This window comes from Phyllopteryx taeniolatus, chromosome 20 (genome assembly GCF_024500385.1).
Source record: "Phyllopteryx taeniolatus isolate TA_2022b chromosome 20, UOR_Ptae_1.2, whole genome shotgun sequence".
Lineage (NCBI taxonomy): Eukaryota > Metazoa > Chordata > Actinopteri > Syngnathiformes > Syngnathidae > Phyllopteryx > Phyllopteryx taeniolatus.
In genome coordinates, this window is record NC_084521.1 from 10,773,317 (window position 1) to 10,795,566 (window position 22,250).

General features: G+C 39.7%; 1 protein-coding gene across 7 annotated transcripts in view; it reads left to right on the forward strand.

The window, feature by feature from the left end:
- LOC133470529 (partitioning defective 3 homolog) overlaps positions 1–22,250 on the forward strand; it is a 307,047-nt gene that overhangs the window by 182,808 nt on the left and 101,989 nt on the right. For 4 of the 7 annotated variants that reach the window (XM_061758996.1, XM_061759000.1, XM_061759001.1 and 1 more), the window contains 4 exons: positions 7,012–7,160; positions 8,531–8,569; positions 13,194–13,427; positions 18,050–18,269. In XM_061758996.1, coding sequence (XP_061614980.1) covers positions 7,012–7,160; positions 8,531–8,569; positions 13,194–13,427; positions 18,050–18,269 — 642 coding nt within the window. The remainder of the gene's footprint in view (positions 1–7,011; positions 7,161–8,530; positions 8,570–13,193; positions 13,428–18,049; positions 18,270–22,250) is intronic. The other 3 variants (XM_061758998.1, XM_061758997.1, XM_061758999.1) reach the window with 3 other exon arrangements.

Genomic DNA, 22,250 nt, shown 5'->3' on the forward strand with positions numbered 1-22,250 from the left:
TTCCAAACGTAAAAGTTGTCTGCACCCTGCACACCAGGGTTTGCATGATAACATTTACACCTTACCAAATGAGCCGAACTAGCAGAGCAATCGCACCAGTTTATTTCGACCAACCCTAACATGACAAGTGTAAATGCACCCTACGAAAGTTGGCCTGTCTACAAGGCAGGGAAGCAAAGGACACAAAACATAACTATGTCAAAGATACAAACTTTCTTTGCAACAGTTCTTTGAAACACACTCAAAACATAGACATAAAAAAATCTGAGAAAAACATACTACACTTCTTTATCAGTACTGTACTGTACTATAGTTGTGTCTTGTTGTCTATACATTTTTTTATTTTGCAACATGCACAACATACTGTTTGATCATGGTAACCGCATTATCATGTAGCCCCTCTTTATCTATAAGCTCTGTGGTAAAATGTGGTCTTCTAATAATGGGTCAACTCATATCTCCTTGAGACACCTTCAGTGCCAAAGTGTCCTGTGAATAGGGTTCTTATCACTTTTTTCCCTTGTCCTTCAATAGGTGATTCTTGTAATCAGTTAATGGACTGCTGCTATACCACTGCAACTTCTTTTCCTTTCGGCTTGTCCCTTTGGGGTCGCCACAGCGTGTCATCCTTTTCCATGTAAGTCTATCTCCTGTATTCTCCTCTCGAACACCAACTGCCCTCATGTCTTCCCTCACGACATCCATCAACCTTCTCTTTGGTCTTCCTCTAGCTCTTTTGCCTGGCAGCTCCATCCTCATCATCCTTCTACCAATATACTCACTATTTCTCCTCAGGACGTGTCCAAACCATCGAAGTCTGCTCTCTCTAACTTTGTCTCCAAAACATCGAATCTTGGCTGTCCCTCTGATGAGCTCATTTCTAATTTTATCCAACCTGGTCACTCCGAGAGCGAACCTCAACATCTTCATTTCCGCCACCTCCAGCTTTGCTTCCTGTTGTCTCTTCAGTGCCACTGTCTCTAATCTGTACATCATGGCTGGCCTCACCACTGTTTTATAAACTTTTACCTTCATTCTTGCAGAGACTCTTTTGTCACATAACACACCTGACACCTTCCTCCACCCGTTCCAACCTGCTTGGACCCATTTCTTCACTTCCTGACCACACTCACCATTGCTCTGGACGGTTGACCCAAGTATTTAAAGTCCTCCACCCTTGCTATCTCTTCTCCCTGTAGCCTCACTCTTCCCCCGCCACCCCTCTCATTCTTGCACATATATTCTGTTTTAGTTCGGCTAATCTTCATTCCTCTGCTTTCAAGTGCATGCCTCCATCTTTCCAAGTGTTCCTCCACCTGCTCCCTGCTTTCACTGCAGATCATAATGTCATCTGCAAACATCATGGTCCACGGGGATTCCAGTCTAACCTCATCTGTCAGCCTATCCATCACCACTGCAAATGGGAAGGGACTCAGGGCTGATCCCTGATGCAGTCCCACCTCCACCTTAAATTCGTCTTTCACACCTACAGCACACCTCACCGCTGTTCTGCTGCCCTCATGCATGTCCTGTATTATTCTAACATAATTCTCTCCAACTCAAGACTTCCACATGCAGTACCACAGTTCCTCTCTGGGTACTCAGTCATAGGCTTTCTCTAGATCTACAAAGACACAATGGAGCTCCTTGTGACCTACTCTGTACTTTTCCATCAACATCCTCAAGGCAAATAATGCATCTATGGTACTCTTTCTAGGCATGAAACCCTACTGTTGCTCACAAATACTCACTTCTGTCCTGAGTCTAGCCTCCACTACTCTTTCCCATAACTTCATTGTGTGGCTCATCAACTTTATTCCTCTATAGTTCCCACAGCTCTGCACATCACCCTTGTTCTTAAAAATGGGCACCAGCACACTTTTCCTCCATTCCCCAGGCATCTTCTCACGCTCTGGAAAAAAGTGTTCACTACAGCCATTTGCATCCTTTTTGCAAACTGTACCCCATCACTTCTTCATCACCCCTATTTCCTTCACCAACATGTCCATTACAATCTGCACCAATCATGACTCTCTCTCTGTCTGGGATGCTCAGAACTACTTAGTTTAGGTCCTTCCAGAATTTCTCTTTCACCTCTAGGTCACATCGTACCTGTGGGGCATAGCCACTAATCACATTATACATAACACCCTCAATTTCCAGTTTCAGCCTCATCACTCGATCTGATACTCTTTTCACCTCCAAGACATTCTTAGCCAACTCTTCTTTTAAAATAACCTTGACTCAATTTCTCTTCCCATCTACACCATGGTAAAATAATTTAAACCCTGCCCCTAAACTTCTAGCCTTACTGCCTTTCCACTTGGTCTCCTCGACACACAATATATCAACCTTTCTCCTAATCATCATGTCAACCAACTCCCGAGATTTCCCTGTCATAGTCCCAACATTCAAAGTCCCCACATTCAGTTCTAGGCTCTGTGCTTTCCTCTTCTCTTTCTGCCGAATAACCCGCTTTCCACCTCTTCTTCTTCGACTTAACCCACAGTAGCTGAATTAGCGGACGTTGTTAACCCGGGCCACGACAGATCCGGTATGGAATTCTTTGGATGATCGCTCATATTTGTTTGGCAAAGTTTTAAACCGGATGCCCTTCCTGACGAAAGCCTCTGCATTTATCCGGGCTTGGGACAGGCCTACAGTTTGCACTGGCTTGTGCCCCCCATAGGGCTGCATTCTATACCACTACAACTGGTACCCCAATAAAAAGTAAAACACCCACAAATATCGCCATGCAAAACCAACCAAACACTGTAATTTACTCACAACCCCTTTGGAAGATCAGCTACTATGATTACTTACGTAAAATCTGAGAAATTCTTAAAACCTTTAAACAATTCAGTTATTTGTTCCATTTCTTTCAATGAAATGTGGCGAACTCCGTGTTTGTTAGATTTGCCAGGGAGTTCTGATAGACGGTACTCTGTCAACCTGCCGACATTGGAAAAAAAACACAGACGCATGCATGCATGCACACGGGGCATACGCGCACACACACACACACACACACACACACACATACCTACCTGTATATATATACCCACATGCTTACACACACTGTTGCACAGATGCCCTCAGTCTCACAGGTGTTTAGATACACACTGGCTGGTAAACAATATTGCACATTAACATATAAAGTGGAAAGGGTCCATATAGACATGAACAAACTTTCAGGCTATTAATGCAGGCAGTCTGCCTTCTTCAACTGATCGGGTAATACACGGTGCCGTCACGAATTGTATAACTAAGAATTACATGTGCCTATGTGTTTTCCCTGAAATGCTAATGGTCCCCTCTAGCTTCATGAATATTTACTGTGTCTCTGTGGTGCGCCATTGGTACAAGCATGTCATACATGCTTCCTCTTTTCTTCTCACCTTGCATATGTTCCATGAGTCTCTCCATGTCGGGTACTAGATGCATGTGCCCTCCTGCAGCAGCTGGATATCAGCATGAGTAATACTGTACACCGTAAAGTTTGCATTTGCCTGAATTATCTACTATACATTAGCCACTTTTAAACTCTGCAGATCAGAGTACTTAGTGACATCCTATGGTTTTAAAGCATTATGAAAACAAATGTAATTGTAGCTTAATTTTTTTGCACCATCTTATCTATTAGTTAGTGACATAGACACCACCACACACAGTACATAGTGATTGAAGCCATGTCCCAACTTTCAGGCCAGCCCCTTTTTGCATTGATGTGATGATCCTCTTTCAAGCTTCAGAAGTTGTATTTCAGGCGCACCTTTTGATAGACATTTGACCACTCCCAGTTGTTCCAACTACTGGGCAGAACACCTTTGGAAGATAGTTGAGCTACTATAAATACAAGAAGGGCTTTTAGTATTTTTAATACCACTGCGGTGATGCTTTGACACATTTAACTGCCTGCCACGAGAAGATGGAGACAGGGAAGGTTGATTTAAAATGCACTCCAAAACATTGCCTGTGAGCAATGCTCAGCACTGGTTAATTTTAGATGAGACCATGACGCTTAGCATGGACGGATGCATTTACTCTGAATTGGTTTTAAATGCTGCTTGAAGAAGAAGAGATGAGGGAACATATTATCCATATGGGTTAGGCTCGCTTCTGAGGACAGGCCGGAAGCATGGATAGAAAGGATAGACGCATGAAGAAATGTTACTACTCTGTTAAGTGAAAAAGATTATATAACTTGGATATTTACTAATTCTCTACATAGACATTATTGCATGTGTATGTGTGTGTTATTAAAATGATACACAGCAGTCTATTTGGCATTGAAAATAGAAAATAATAGGTTACATACAGTTAGTAAGATTGCGTAAAAAAAATGATTACAATGAAACTTTGTAGAGGGGTGGTATGTGAGCCATTACACTGGCAAAATATTTTGGTTAAAGGTGTAGATACATTAATTTAATTCACTTTCAGTTACAATTTATATTTATATTAATTCAATAAGACTAGAATCGCAACTGCAAATAAATTACGGTGTCAACTATAATTCCCTGGCAGCATAAGCTCTGCTCTACATAATGTGGTTAGGAAATTGGTACAGTTTATAATAAACCACAGAGGTAAATTTTCAATCAAATACAGTATTTGATTAGTTACTGCAGTGTAAGGTCTGTTTGTGTCAAGGTAGGCCAATTCTTGTCTGTATTTAACAGATTAATGACAAATTAAATTGACAAATGACAAATTATGAGTAATGTTTAACTATTGTTAAATATTATTATTATTTAACTATTGTTATATTACCAGCTAATACTCCGTTTTAAGTAAGCAGAATTAAGATGTGAATGTGAGACATGTTTACTTACAAAGTCAAAAACATTTTCTTGAAATAAAGTTACCTAGTCAGACTGCGACTGGATGGATTAAAACAGTGTGTCACAGTCCAAATGCCAGTGAACACAATTTGCGTATATTTAGCAATTTAAGTTGAAAGTAGACATTACGCATCTCACCATTTGCCATCACAGCAATTACATTTTCCTACCCAATCAACAAAAAGGTTAATGATAGTAATGTTAGAACTAATTAATTAAAAGTACATTATTATAGCATACTGATATTGTACATATATTTATTGATGACCAACTACTTTAAGTTACTGAAGTAAAAATGTCACATGGAGCAATCAATGTTTTTGATGCAACCCGTTTGCAAACATTCCTTGCAGACAACCTTCTTGTGTTGCTCATCAGATCTTCCATATTAAAACCTTCTCCAAATTACTGAACCGTTGCTCTTTCTTTTTGCAACAACTTGTCTTCCGTGGGCTCAACCGGTGCTTTGTTTCGCTCCATTTCTTCTTCGGGAGCAGGGATCACGCTTTCTGTGCAGACACTGGAAGTTGGGAATGGTATGGCAGGTCAACCGAATTAAGTATTTTAATTGCATTTTACACTGATATAAGCGGATTGTATCATCCTCTCATCTCATTAAAAAATATATGTTGATACAGTATATCAATATACTGCGAGCCCAAATATGTTTGGACATTGCCTAAAATAAGTTTCAGTTTAATTTCACTTCCCTTTATGCTTAGAGACTTTTATCACAGCAGCTAGAGTGAGGGAAAAATAGATTCTTTGCTGTCCGAACTGTCTCATTCAAGAAAGATACCCTTGTTGAAACACAAAATAGTGTGTTGTATAGTTTGAGTTATGTGAGGGAAAAAGACAGTGATGATGAATGAATGAATAATACATATGTACTGTCATTCCTTTCTTCCTGCTCCACTTTCTCTCTTTCCTGTGTCAGCTGGAGGTGGCCCCCGCATGGCAGCCCGAGCATAGATGGGAATGTCGAGTATGGGTGACAGCAAAGTGACATATTAACGCCGGCCTCTTGGTGACACATGACGCAGTTCTTGTGTTGAATGAGCAAATCAAAATTTTTACAAGCATACAAGTCAGTGCCAGCAGTTGTTCCTGTGATGTGGTCTCTTACAATTGTTTTCATTGTGTCTTCATTTGTAAAATGAAAAAAAAAAAAAAAAAAAAACTTTTTATGCTTACATCGTTTAGAAGACTTCATTAATACTGCATCTATCTACTTGAATGGCAAGGTGTTCACCCTAATTATAATGCAAATACCATTGCCCCCTCGCCCAAACTCTGCCTCCCACACCTCTCCGATTTTCAATTAAGATCCAGACAGGGATAGAGCATCTCAAAGGTAAATTGCAATGGAAGCCTGGACTCTGCTCTAGCCTCAGACATATTGGGGGAGTGGTGTTATTGAGTGACACTGACCCCATAGCACCCTCACATCAGGTGTCACACTGTCGAACTAAGCTTGTCCTTAACAAACCCAGCAAGGCATTGAGGTGCCCTTGAGTGGGATCCTCATTGTAATGGTGAAATAGATTGGCTGTTTATTTTTGAATGTGGAGGGCTGTTATATGTAACAGTGTCTGGGGTGTTGTATGAATATTAATTGCTAGATTGTATCAGTCTTATTATCAGTATGGCCCCTTTTGACATTACATGAACAGATGGATGCAAACTACACCCATCAGCCACAACTCGATGCAATACACAAGCTCTTTAAAACTTTGGCTTTTCAAATATAATACTCTTCAGTTTTGATTGACTCCGTCAAAAAGGTATTAATTACCTGCGATTGGCTGGCGACCAGTTCAGGTTGTACCCCGCCTCTCGCCCAAAGGTAGCTGGGATAGGCTCCAGCACGCCCGCGACCCTATAGTGAGGATAAGTGGTACAGAAAATGGATGGATGGATGGAAAAAGGTATTAATTCAACAATATGTTCATTATATCATTATTGCAGTGGTGCATCACTGCACTGCCCCTCGCATGTAGCTACACCATGGAAAATCATGAAAAATATATCAGATGTTTTTCCCTCAAGCTTGTATTGGATCTCATTTGATTGTGCTGATTCGATTTCCCAAACATGACTTTCAGAAGGGATTGTCTTTTAATACTTTAACACTGCCTGTCTACCTTTACTTTCTCATCTTCTACAGCTCACTGAGTCCTGATGCGGACCCGGATGGTTCTTTTCAAAGGGAGGGCTTCGCCCGCCAGAGTATGTCGGAAAAGCGCACCAAGCAGTATGAAAATGCCGCTCAGCTGGACATCATCAAGTCACGCAAGTCTAAGAGCATGGATCTCGGTAAATGCTTTACTTGTTTTATACTACACATATATGGTCTGAGGTTTTTGCAGAATTCCTTTAAATGACACATGAAGCCTGAAGTTTTGTGGTTTTGTCTGCATTGGTAAAACACCCAAAAGCATTGTGTCTATGACTCTGTCATCAGGGAATGTGTATGTTGTATGTGAAGTTCATAGTATCTCCCAATGAATTTAAAGTCGACATTGCCTTCTCTCAGATCACTATCTATTCCTCACTCAAACTACCGTCTAGTGTAGGTTTCGATCAACCATCTCTTGATGCCTTCTATTCTCTTTTCCTTTTGTCAGATAACATAAAGTACCGTGCAAAAGTTCTGGTTGCAGTAATATTGGAATTTTATATTTGGGTTTGTTTCTCTGCCCAATTAGCATAAAGACATTGTCCTCGAGATTTTCCATTGTCGGTTGCAAATGTAATCTGATTTGTATGTGGGCACGAAGAGAGCGGAGTGGACAGGGAGATGAGATGGCTCATCGCTGCAAATGCACGTCTTATCTCTGGACTATATCAAAAAAGCCTCTTGATTTCTCCAAAGTGATGTCAGCATTTACTTGTATATTCGATTAGTTTTGAAAAGGAACTGAGTTATTGTGCTTATCAGACAATCTTTGAGTAAACCTTGATGCGTTATTCTATTATACTTCTAATATTATTATAATATACATGCATCGTTGAACAAATTTGGTGCGGAAGCACTTGAAAGCTCTGACCTCAAACCAATCAACTATATCTGGGATTACCTGCAACAGATATTTGAGCCAGGCCTTCTCTTTCTAACATCAGTGACCTCCTACTTCACAAATGCCCCTCTAGAAGAATGGACCAAAATTCCCACAAACTCTATAATCTTTGCAGAAAATGTAAAGCTGTTATAGCTGCAGAACTCTTCTATGGAACAAATTACTATATAATATGTATACTTTCCATCAATTTTCTATATCGCTTATCCCGTTCAGGGTCACAGGGAACTGCACAGCAGTGGCCTGCACTGCACCATCTCGTTTAAAACATCTTCCAGTTGCTCCCATATCACAGCAGCTGATTGATTTCTTGTCTTTGAAGAGCCTCATTGTTGAAATATGCTAAATTGATCAGACACCCCATGTTACCGTTCCATTTAGATGGTGAATGAGATTGGGCAAAGAAAGAAAAAAATATATGCGGTAATCTTGCAGGAATATCTGTGCCTCTGCTCATGACTGACAGGCTCATGCATGGGATGTTATATCCTCTACTTATAAACCCCATTCTGAAATTACACCACTTCTTTTCTTACACTTTGTCGTATCTGTATTGGCTCTGCATGTTGCATGATAGCACTCATGCTTATTTGTGCTCTTTAACAGTAGCTGATGAGATTAACAGCAGTGCGAGAACCAATGGAGGTAAGCATATGTGTGTCAGGATTTATATTCAATTATGAAAATAGGCCATTATGGTTCTTAAGTTGCAGGTCCATGGGTCAATAAAGGAGATTACACAAGCAACCCTCTTTTCCCAAAACAAAACATTCTAAACCAAATTTACCCAACCGTGTTTTAATGGACCTTGCTTTGTTCACTGGCGCAAAGTCATGGTGGAGTAGATACCACACATGTGGAAGTGTAGAATTCTCCAAAATATCTTGGGAAAATTATTATTTAAGATCCAGGTGGGACTAAGGGGTCAAGTCCAGCCATAACTGTTTCCCAACATGGTTTGGTTTAAGTTATCTTTAAACCGATTGAAATAACACCAGTAAAGGCCCCTTTATACTCACGCGGTCGCTGGGCCGACAACGCCCCCATTGCATCACGTGACTGGCGAATTGCCCCGCGCAGCAACTCTGCGTAGCTTGCCGCGCACCCGACAAAAATAGTTGCTGTGGGTTGAACGCCGCGGAGATCATCTCTTGTGATTGGTCCGTTTTAGTCACATGCTGTGATGACGTGCCCCTTGGTTCTACATACCATCTACGTCGTCGCCTTCTCGATCGATTTTTCAGCATAATTAAACGTATCATCTGGTCATTTAGGTCCATTTGTTCTGTCACGGTCGCCATTGTTGTTGATTTGTTCCTTGTTACTGAAAGGAAAGCAAAAACAGCTACCGGCAATGGAAAAAAAAATGAAGAGGAAACTCCACCCTGTGGTGTCCTATCCAATACCAGCTGTAGTGACACCCCCGACTTGGAGGAGAACTGCAGCACACTTTCGAAAGCCGCATTGACATCAGTACGGTCGCCGTCCGCGCGAGTATAAAGAAGCCTTAAGGCCCCTTAATTAAGATCCTTGTACGACACATGTTGAGGGTATGGAGGACGTCCTCTGTCATGCTAATGATCTACAACTGGCAGAAGAGGTTTACGAGCCCGACTGACTCCAGGGATATCTTCTCTCCTTTGGTGTACCTGGACATGGCCTTCCCCTGACCAACAGGGAGGCTATTTTTACCGTAATTACCCTTTTACTGTCCTGGCTCTTTGAATAAATTATGTGTAATGGAGCTCCTGTCTGTACACAGATCTTTACATGGAAGAGCCTATGGTGAATAATAGCTGGCTGGGTTGCATAGTTCTACCTGCTCTAATTATAGTATGGGCTCATGTCCCTGTAATAACTGCTGCTGATTTATTCATAGAGTTTTCGATGCCTCCCCTTTAAGGCTTAATGGCAATGGATCTTCTCCAATTAACAGTCCTTGCCCGTAATATGGCTAAGGAACACAGAATGGTGACCAAGTTTTGTCTCTGGATGTGACACAATTTCAGGTTAACCCACTATTTGTTAAGATTATCCTCCTTTGTGTGTGTTTCAGTGTGATGCTTTTCATTTCTTCTCCAGGCATGTGAGGAGTGGCAAACTCTTGTCTGTATGCAAAGGGGGAATATGTATTTTCATGGCTCTGAATAAGAGGGCATCGAGGAGGAGTGCGCATAGGCTCTGGAGATAGGAATCACATAATAGACTGGCATACAGAAAGCTGTCCGTCAAACTCTCCCTTGAGAGCTTGGGATTTTTCTGATGAAAACAAAGGAAGGCTCGATCTGGCAAAGGTCTTTGCGCAAACTCTCTCTCTTTTTCTTTCTCCTTTCCTCACTCTTCCATCGTCTTTGTGTCTCTGCTACTCTCAGCCATTCACCAGACTTGTGAGAAACAATGGTGAAGTGGATCGTGATGCCGAATATAGAGTGGGAGGATAATTCCCTGTTTCCGAATACGGCAGATGTCATTTTGGTTCCCTTCAACTGTTGCATCCTGTACAAGCTTTCAATCCCTTTGTGTCAAACGGCTTCTGTCAATCTGTTCTCTGCAGGCATTAAGAAAAATGCTTGTAAAAACAAAATCGTGTTTTATTTATTTATTTTATTTTTTTTACTTTTCCATAAAGTACGCTGAATTGCAATATGTTTATGCTTCTCCAGTATGACTGCATATTTTTTAGTCATTCGCTCAATTTGATTACTTTTAAACATATTTCACAATTGGGCATTACCTTTGGGCAAGTGGTTAGCCCGCCAGTATATCAGTTCTGAGGTTTGGCATTTGAATCGCAGCTCCTGACCTGCTGTGTGGTCTTTACATGTTCTCCTCAGACTTGCCTGAGTTTTCTCTGAGTGTTTCAGCTTCCTCCTACATTCTAAAAAATATGCATTAGGTTAATGGACGTTATGCAAGGGAACCCATTAAGCATTACCAGTAGAAAGGTCAGATGGCATAGCAGTTTCCACTGTCAATATGTTGGAAGGGACTGGGATACCATCTGACTGAAAAATAACCTGTTGTCAAATGTGTGATTACCTGGGGTTGTGTAACAGTTATATTGAATAGTTCAGTGCTAGTACTTCACAAGGGCGAAATGGCATCAAATGTTTTTTAATAAGTTGTTTTTCTATCTGTACCCTGTGATTGGCTGGTGATCATTCCAGGGTGTACCCTGCCTCTTTCCCCAAGTAACATGGGATGGACTCCAGCTCCCCTGTACCCATAATGAAGATGAGCGGGATATAAAATAGATTTGATGAATTTCACTCTAGGTATTACCTGTTCTTACTGTTTATGGATGACATTAAAAGATTTGAATTCATCCATCCATCCATTTCCAACACCGCTTATCCTGGTTAGGGTCACGGGGCACTGGAGCCTATCCCAGCTGACTTCGGGCGAAAGGCGGACTACACACCGAACTGGTCGCCAGTCAGTCGTAGGGCACATAAAGACACGGACAACCATTCGCACCCACATTCACACCGTCACTGAGTGGGAACTGAACCCTGACTAATTTGAATTCATGAAGGTTAAAATAAAAAATGTCTGTTGCTTTGGGGGAAGCCAGTGAGTTGAGTGCCCTATTCCTGTTATTTGAGAGATTAAGGGCCCATCACCTCCGAACCCCCACACCCACTATTTTATTTTAATGTTTTAGCCTGGTGCAGCATTATAGGATTGTTCAGTTCTTCGGAATGGTGCTTTATGAATTGGATCCTGGTTCTCCTGGGATTGAACATGTTTACTAGCATTGATGAAACCCAGGATAAAATGGAGTTTAAAATCATGACAGTGCATTTACCAGTCTGGAAACCAGACTCCAGTGGATAACAGCTGTCCTTTTTAGCCTATTTGACTTCTTTGACAGTAGATCAATAGGCACAATGAATGGAAGAAAATAACTCACACTTCGTTTTGTTGCATTGGTAGCAGATGTAGGAGAAGAAGGGGAATCCCTTGTGACCTTAATGACCTTCCTCTTCCTCTTCAGCCGATTCCCTATATTGGCATTGCTCCAACCCTTCACAAAAACACATTTCAGCAGAGGTACTCTGTACAGAATACAAAATTATTTTCTTTAAGACATGGGGGTTTATTTTCTTTGATTAATATGTGTTTGGAAGTTTAAGACTCCACCTTAAGACCCACTGGGGTCACCCAGCAGCAGTGGGTCACACCTCATTTAGCCAAATTCAAACATCCTAAGTTCCCCGACAGAGAATTTTGTGTCTGTGTCATATGGTTTGTATTAATGTGTCTAGATGGCCGAGTCCCTGTATGAGGTACTCAAAGCCACTTACACGTCAAATGTTTCTTTTCCATGTGGTGAGTGAAGAGGTAGAGCCTTCTGTCACTATTCGCAATTTAGGTGACCCATAGTTATACCAAATGCCGAGACACAGGAAATACACATATTCAACACATGTGAAGTCTTTGGGGAGCTGTGAAGACACAAAGTTGCTCTGTCCCGAAGTCACCGGCATATGCTGTGCCATCAGAGAGCCAGTGAGGCCGCCAAAGTAACTGAATAAATAGTTTAATGAATATTACTCAATATTTCCTCAGAACTTTAAATGTTACCAAGCACATGTAATCGGACTTAATTATTTTGACAGCACCTTAATGTGTGAGCTGAAACAAAGCAAGAAAAAAAAAAAAAAAAAAAAAAAGGAAATCAACCACTCAGTTTATTTTTTACCAACTGGCAGCTGATGTAAGACTGACAGGAAACTGACAGATGTGAATTTACAAAATCAAATCCCAATACGGGAGTTGAGCTACACTTAAATACCCTTAACAAATTCAAGTATTGGTAACATGATTAAGGCTGTCTGTGGCCTGGTGACTCTGACTGTTTAATTTGTCCTTATGATAATAATAATAATAATAAAAATTAAAAAAATAATAATAGAAACACTGATTCATAAAAAACTTTTTGTATTTATAGTAGCACAATGAGGTTACTGTATTTGTAATATTCTTTTTATTCTAGCTTTGTTTTTACTGTGTGATATTATTTGCTACCAAAGACTGAATGTGACGACACCAGAACAAAGATTGAATTATGTTTTCAGCTACATTTTTTGCATCATGTGTCCTTTTATTGCTAATTTCACACACAATATTGATGAAGCAATAGGATCATTTATTTTTCAGGAGTTATCAGACTTGCCATGGTAGGTATTATACTGCTTTTGTGAAGCTGTGTCTCACGGACCATTAGCTACCACGCCTCATTGAAACCATTTCCTTTTTTCCACAGGTTCTTCAGGACTAAATGTCGGACCCTCGCTGGGCCTAAAAAAGTCCAGTTCCCTTGAAAGCCTCCACACAGCTCTTGCTGCAGCAACACGGAATGGTGAGATTAATGTCAACAGGCCACGCTCTCGAATCATCAGGGGCCGAGGTTGCAATGACAGTTTCAGAGCAGCAATCGATAAATCTTACGACAAACCAGGCATTAATCTACCTGAGGATGAAAACAGTATGGATACATGTAAGTATTTTGACATATAGTACTCACCATTTACTATAGTTTTGAGTCATATACAATAGACATGTTTCCAACTCTTTACTTACACTGATACGCCCATCCCACTGGAACAGTGTTAACTGGACGCATTAGACCACATGACCTTTTTCTATTGCCCCAGAGTCCAATCTGAATGCTCCCTTTTCCCAAATAGCTTCACTGATAAGTGGCTTTCTTAAGACTACAAAGCAGTTTAGTCCGGATCCCTTGAGGTCTTTTCAAATTATGCTTCGAGAAATTACCCCACTTTCGCTTTTAAACATTACATTGTTGTTCGCTTTACCACAGGTCCCAGGTCATGATTTCCTGAAAGCTAAAGTTTCACTACTTACCATATTTTTATTGTTGTACAATCCTAAAACAAACTTTTAGTACTCACCTTCATTTTCACAACCATTTTTTTTTTTAAAACAAATGTTTTGGGGTTAAATAATATATTGTTCAATGCATGTTTTCTATAGTAACGGCAGGGTAAGAACTGGTTAAGTAGAGACCGTCTATTCCATAGATTCCCAAGTAAATGGGATCACCACTTGGTAGAGATGTTTTCCATACACCACTGCCACAATTGTGCTTTATAAATTCACAATGTACACCACAGTGTCTTGGTTACATGCCTGTTAATATTAAGACTAAGAATATTAAGGTTCATACTGAGGGAAATGATTAGAGACTGTGGGGACATGTTTTTTGCAGAAGCTTACATATAAAGAAAATAAATGCATTACCATGTTATTCAACAAAACTGAAAAAGTAAGGGTTAGAAAAAATATTTTATTACTGAGGAACTTAGACCTCAATTTACTAATTCTAAACTAAAAAAAATAAAAAATACATACCACCTCCTGAATAAGTGAACATATCCATTTCTCCTTGTTGTTTGATGATAAAAATGCATGTGTTTGCCATAGTGAGACATATCTTGTGTTTTGTCAACAGGTAATAATACTGCAGCACCACAAGAGTAATTGCAATATATACATTTCCATCCACCAAAGGATTCCATTAAGCAAGGATGGGGGAAACATTTGAAAAAGAGGGAATTATTTGTCTGAAATGCTTTGTTCTCATAAGCTCTGTCGGCAAACCACTAAATACAGTCTTATCTCTGCAAAGAAAAATGGGGAAAGCTGGCGATTTCCGCTGCCGTGGTTTATTGCATCCACTACCCCTTCCCACATGATATTCAAATAACTCTGTTTTTCAATTTAGATAAAAGCAGCCAGTTTTTGCTCGTCACTGAGGTTAATAGTCAAAGTTGACAGATAAGCCGCCACTGTCCTCTGCTCTAAGACTTTTATTTAAATAAAATAAGCATTTGGCATCTCCTAAGTAAAATGTGTCCCATAAGATATTCTGCTCGGTAAAATGCACTCCTCCTTGTCCAACTTGGTGTTGTGTCCTTTGAAGATAAATTTGAAAAATGACTAAAAAAGAATATCTCCACTTTTGAGGAAACCCCTGTGTTGTAATAAGACAAGCTATTGTACTTGTCTTTCATAGCCTGAACTGACAATCCAGCTTTAATGTTCTTGATTTTTGAAAGCATGGAAGTTTTACAAAAGTGGCACGAAATGATTCCTGTGGTTTTCTGTCCCTGCAAATTATCTCCTGACAATTTTATCAAAGCTTCCTGTGCTAGTTGGGGCTGTCTGTCAGTTTTTTTTTCTTTTTTCTCAGATCTATTAAATTCCTGAGGATGGCTGTTCTGTACCTTTTTCATGTATTAAAGAAATTTTGTGGTTTCTGAATCTGAAAGACTCATTTGATAACATAAATTGTGCTGAAATATAAGGAAATATCTCATATTCCCTTTGTCCTGTCTGCATTTTAAAGCGATATGAAAACCTTTGTGATACCTTATATCAAGAAAGTGTTCATTTAATGCTTATGAACTTGCAGAAACACATATGTTATTACCACTCTGGGAGTTCTCAGGATGATGAATTTTGGAACATTGTGCCACAGCACTATTAGCATCCCTGCTAATCCTATTCATTTAAATTGATTCTACTCACAGCACTTGCAGGTGCTTTTAAGTGATTGATAAGAAGATTACATTGTGCGTGTGTGTGTGTGCGTGTGTGTGTGTGTGTGTGTGTGATGAAGCTGATACTTCCCTCAGAACTGTGGGGATGTACAGAGGACAGATGGTGAGGGGCTGTATCTGACAGAAAGACAATTCATAGGGGCCTGATTTACTAAAAAGTTTGAGTATACAAAACGTGATTTTGCACGCAATAAGATGTGGAATCTGATCTCCTCACTGAGTGCACCCAAGATTGCGTCTGCCAAATGGGCCAACTAACCATGCAATTCATTTTCGTGCATTCATACCTGAACGTGCAAAAATACCGGGAGGAGTAAAAACACACCCTGGTAAATGAAATGCACAACTCCTAAACATTTGTAATAAATTCTTTTAACAGCGTAAAGCTAGTTTCATCTCTACTTGATATATTTACTTCAAATATCACATATTTGATTGTCCCAAAAACATGCATTAATTGGAGACTCTAAATTGCCAGTAGGCATGACTGTGAGTGCGAATGGTTGTTTGTTTCTATGTGCCCTGCGATTGGGTGGCAACCAGTTCAGGGTGTACCCCCCCTCCTGCCCGATGACAGCTGGGATAGGCTCCAGCACGCCCGCGACCCTAGTGAGGAGAAGCGGCTCAGAAAATGGATGGATGGACATATTTGATTGTTCCACAAATTACATGGCTTAAACCTCACTGCTCCCCCTCGAAATGTGATTCCATCCCATCCTCCTTTTTCATCGCTTTCTCCCTCCTGTGTCATCCCATAGGCCTAAAATCTCTCACTGTCTCAGAGTACCCTCGTTCCTTTTGACCCTCAGTAAAGGAAAGTTGTGTGTGCTGTGTGTAAAAAGTTTTATAATGGAGGATACTGTATATACCTAACATCTCAGAGAGCAACCATTGAAGACCAGAGCTTATGATTAAACCATATTTGCAATTAAAATCCCTTGGTGCCTTTTTCAACATTACTTATATGTATAATTACTGACAGATTAATTACATTTTGCACATCACTTCTTATTAGATGTGATGGGAACCTTTGAGTTTAATCAACCGTATATCACCTAAGGAGTTTGGATTCCATTTGATATCTGGGTTTGAATTTGACTCGGATGTAAATTACAAACCCGATCCACATGACTAGCGTTATATCTTGATCACCTAATTTATGTGAAATGGGGAGAAGGAGAAAAAAAGGTCCTGAAGTAAGGAGTTAAGCAGAATGCCTGCATATACTTGAAACAGACTTTGAGCAAACCTACTGTCGATCCAGCTGACTACAAACCTCATAGGGAGGGAAATGTAAATATATTCAGCTTTAATGACGTGTTTCGTTCAAATATGTTAAACCATGTGAGAAAATGTTATAAATGTTCCCTTAATGGTTGATCTGATGTAATCAGGAGCAAAAATTAAGTATACTGAAGATGCGTTGCTCTGTTAAGTCATATTGTGACTTATATGTAAAGAGGGGTACACACAAATTTCTAACCAGGCTTCATTTGAGCCCGATTCCTCCCTTCATCGCTCTCAATCAAAGTCAGCAAAGGCCAGATTATCAGATTTAGTTAAAAACTTTTCCTAACTGATTATCCTGTGGTGTGGGGTGTGTTAAGAGTGATTTTTTTTTTCCTGCTCGACCTGCTTGGGAAATGATTGGGGCTGACAATCATCAATATCCATCTATCAATTCTCTACATCGTTTATCCTATTCACGGTCGTAGGGCGCTGGAGCCTATGCCAGCTTACTTTGTGCGAAAGGTAGACTATACTCTGAACTGGTCGCCAGTCAGTCGCAGGCCACATATAGAGACAGACAACCATTCAGACTCACATTCACACCGTCACTGAGTGGGAACTGAACCCAGGCTGCCTGCATTGAAGTCAAGCTAATGTACAAGTACACCATCAGCAACCATCATAAATGTTTAATATTCAATTTGTACAATCACAAAACCTTTTGTGTGTGGTCACCACCTCAGTCAGCCAATCCACACACTCTGTGATTATTAATTGCCAATTAGGAAACAACCTGAACCTAGCGCTGTTGCTGGACACAAATAAAGGAGCAACTGATTGTATTGAGTTTCCAAAAAGCGTGCGGACCAAGTCAGTCAACACAACAAGAGCATGCCTTGTAGGGGGTTTGCAACCACAAACTAGTTATCAGATATTCCAACAGTTATCCCTGCTGCTTCTATTTATTCTTCTTCCGCTACTATTTTGTCGTATTTGTATTTTCTTTCAGTCTGGGTGCCCCGTGGCACCCTGCTGTCTCTCACAGGTCAGTTGTGGTACTACAATAGGCATCATTTTTGGGGCAGGTGACTCACCTTTGTCAGTGGAGATCTTATGTGTGGGGTGTGTGGGTCTCACACATTTTAAGAATCTGATAAGATGTTACGCTCTGTTGGTGTAACTTAAGGCAATGTCCTCACATAGATGCAAACCTGGATCGAAATAAACATGTATCTCAAAATATGTTTTTATTCATTTGTAAAACAATTTCATAATGTTTCTTTATCTCACCAACATGTCACTCAAGTGGACGAGGACACAGAGGGAAGTTCCCGATCAGGTCAGGATTCAATGTCCACCAGTGGTGACCTCTTCATTGGCCCCAGTCTCAATGGCAAAGAAGACAGGCTGAAAGATCGGGAGAAGGTAGAAAAGAAGAAGCCTGAACGGGATAAAGAGAAGGAGAAAGACAAGGACAAGAACAAAGCAAAGAAAGGTGTACTGAAGGGCCTTGGTGAAATGTTCAGGTAAGATCTGAGCTCAGTAACATCCACCACCTGTGTAGCCTTGAGTATCAATTGCTTTCTGCTTTATTTAATGCCATCGACCACGTTCACCGCGGGATCCTACAGAATTTGACAGCATTCCTTCAATGTTGGAGTGCTAATTAGGAGCTCCTCTCCTTGAACCCTTCAAGATGCAGGGAAAAGGTGAAGGGGTGGGGTGATATGGACCTGGAGAGCCTCTGGCACAATCGACAGATTATTTTTAATAAGGCTAACATGTTTTATTCATGAATAACCATGTGCGTGCCCGAATGGCTGAACAAATATAAGCTTTTGTTGTGGACCGCTACTGGTGTTGCGTTGTGTAGCCATTTGTTGAAACTATTGCTTCAGGTAAAATGTGTGATGTTGTTGTTGTTGCTTTTTTCCCAGTAGTCTGTCATTTTTTTTGTCCCAATTTTTTGAATGATAACCACCCTCAGTTGTTGGTAGCTCAATTTTTACTTTCAGTGTTGTAATTGGCACAATTTTCAACAATTTACAGAAGTTCAATGGTTATTGTTCCATATCTAGAACAAGATTAAGGTGTTGAGCTAGTTTGGGTTTTTAGGTTTTGAATATCGTGCCGAAAAATAAAGAAGTGAGTTGACTCTCTGCACATTTAAATAGAGCATAAATTAACATTGGACGGGCTGCAAACCTTGCTGTGCTTTAAATTGCTTCCGTGTGGATTATTTTAATGGGATTAGCAAGCGTATCACATCACGTGGCTCAGAATTGAACAATAAAACGACAAGTGTGTTTTGGGCTCACAATTGAGATATGACACAAGGTTTCTTATTTTCTATTCTAGGCTAGTGTGTTATGAAAATTTTTTTTTTTTTTGCCAAGAATAAGTGTATATAAAGTTGGTTAGAGGCTAACCTTTATGGAGGGCCTGATATGTGACTATTTAGTGATTTTTATGAGTGCCTGTGACCCCTCCACATGGCCTTTGTGACTTCATCACACCTCATTATCTTTGAGTGCTACATCCACTTAAGATTTGGCACACAGTGGGGTTAGCGTAACTCCCCATATATACCCATCTCCCTTTCCCTGTGCATTTAACGCCTGAATGCAAACACGCAAGAAACTCTTGAACTAACACGTCTCTTTGACTCTCAAAACTATGTCTATACGCTCTCCTTGTTCGTTTTATCATTACTTCTTTAAAAACTTTTGACTGCTCTCACACCCACTACACTGTTTTATTATGCTCCTTTTTTATTTCCAATCCAAGTTTATAAAGTTATAGACGAAGGAAATGAGGTGAAAACATTCCAGTGGATTCAATGACAAAACTTTAAATTTCAAGAAGAAAATAGTCATAAAAATTACCAGAGGCCAAAAAAAAAAAAAAAGTGAATGATGGGAGCTATTTTAGCGAAGCTAGCAAAAGCCCCGACAGTGATTTAAGATTATGTGGCTGACGAAGGCTTTGTCTTGTCAGTAAATGCAACGCTCTCAGGCACACGCACACGCTATACATGAGCACGTTTTGCATGTGAGCACTTCACTGTTGTATCCAAACATCAAAAAGACATCCTGATGAGGTTATTCCTTTGTAATGGATGTCTCTGTGGTTTTGACTCCGTCACACTTTATCCCTGCATTCCTCTCCCATGCAAGTCTCGTTTTCATATCCCTCTAAAGGCCTTTCAAGGAGTTCTGCATCAGTGCTGGGTCATTTGCATGCAAGAGTCTTCAGAGAGCCTGATGAACTTGGATTTCATGTCCGATTTCATGGACATCCTGATTGGGAGCGCGTTAACGGCCAAGGGAAACAAGGATGGGCTAATTTGTATACACTGTGTTTGGAACGCAAGATTGTGAGATTAGAGAAGAGTGTTTGATAGTTTAGAGTGATGGAATAATGGAACGAAAATGCAATTGAATGTCCTCAGATAAACACAACTACACTACCTACCACTAAAAGTCATGGTAGTGTGCCGTACAATACATTTTAAACCTTGGGTGACCAGATGACTTATTTGTCCCAGAAAATGTCCTTATTTTAGGACCTAAAAAAAATTTAATGTCATGTTTTTAAAATTGGCCGGGGCTGCATTTTGGTCTGCATTTTTTCTTCTCTCGCACTTGTGTTTCTATATAAGTTTTGCTTCTGATTAGATGGCCACTGGCCACCTTTTCTGTCACTGTTCACGCAATCATTTGGCAAATTACATGGCAATCAAGCAGGATTGTAATGTGACTGAGTTTGTCGTATTCCTTATACTACAAGTATCAGGGAGGTATACCCTCTGCACCACTGTACGGCTGCACATAATGTTTTCTTTTTTCTTTTAAAAATGCGTAGAAAAATATTCTCTGTTCTTCTGGGACAAGTCATATGGGGACAGTAGACTTTTTTTGCAATTTGCTTTTTAAAAAAATATTTTAATATGTGGCTATAAAACATAATTATTGCTGTTTTTAAAAAAATGCAAATAAATTCAATGAAAACTGTCAGTTATTTTTTCATTGTTGACTAGATTAAAACCATCATCGTATTTATTGTATGTCAAATCTTATACGTAGATAAAGTTGCATTCAACTACATTTTAGCAATATAGAATGCAAAGTCACACTTCACATCACAATTGTTTTTCCACAATAGCTCAAAAGTAGTGTAATGACGTACAGTACAATTCAGTTATTCACATGGTAATAATAACCAGTAATATATTACATGTGCATTACATCCTGGAAGTAACTTGCCCAACACTGAATAAACCACCAATTAGAGCTTGTACAGTCTAATTTGCCTCACACTTACTTAGTCGTACTTTCTTTAGGGATATGTTAGCACCACTGAGTAAGAAGTACATTATTATCTTATTAATTGATAGTGCTGTTTGCATTTACTATTTTAAAAAAAATAAAAAAAAGAAGCCCTGGGCAGCTTGGAGACCCTTTTAAATTCAGGCTGCTGTATTTATGTATGCATGTCTGCATCCTATAGTGTGGTGCATTACCCCTAAACTCCTATATGTGATTATTCATGTCCAGCTAGCATGTGATCATTAGATCCCAATTCTATCAGATTTGTTGCATTGTTCAAAGCTTTACCGTTGGCTGTGTAGGCATGCTAGATGGCAGTGATGTCTTGGTCTGGCCTGTGAGACTCCCTTCAGCATGCCTAATGAGGTGTCATTTTGCTGCCACGTGACTGACTGACCTCCTCCTTCAAAGCCACATTCTCATTATTTCATGACCTTATGTATACAGATGAGTATTAACTTGTGAACTAGACAGTACTCGACAAGCTCAATTTCCGCATATCATCATGTGAAATTACATTACAATAGTACATTGAACCCATAATGATTTTTGCAATCATGCTCTCCTTGGCATTTTTAAACCTGAGATATTACCACATTTTGATACCACTTTTTCGACAATATGACCCAGTTTTCATCAAAACGAAAACCTTTTTTTAAATTAATTTATTTTATTTATTTATTTTAATGGGAATTAACAAGCATACATTGATCAGCTACAACTACTGGAGACAAATTCTTTGTGGGTTTTTTACATACTTGGCAAATAAAGACGATTCTGATTCTTATAACTCTGCACTGAAACAAAATATGAAAATGACATGAATACAAAACATATACCTGAGACTTTGGTCTTTCATCTAGTACACTTTTTTTGTTGTATTGAGTCCAAGAAATATATAAGAGAGTAAAAAGTGTGACATCTAACCCCGGTGTCCCCTATGTGATTAGAAGAAGCTAATCCACTTAAAGTGCTAGAAATTTTGTATGTTGTTATTGTTATTGTTATGGCACAGACAATCAACACAACCCACACAATAAAAAAATTAATTATCTATTTAGATGTAAAGTAGAATGCATTTTAACATGATAAATTAGACTGGAACCGTTTCTTGTTTATGTATTTGATAAGACTTTTTTTTGTATCCTATAATTTTTTGGTGAATGTGTGAGTGTGTGT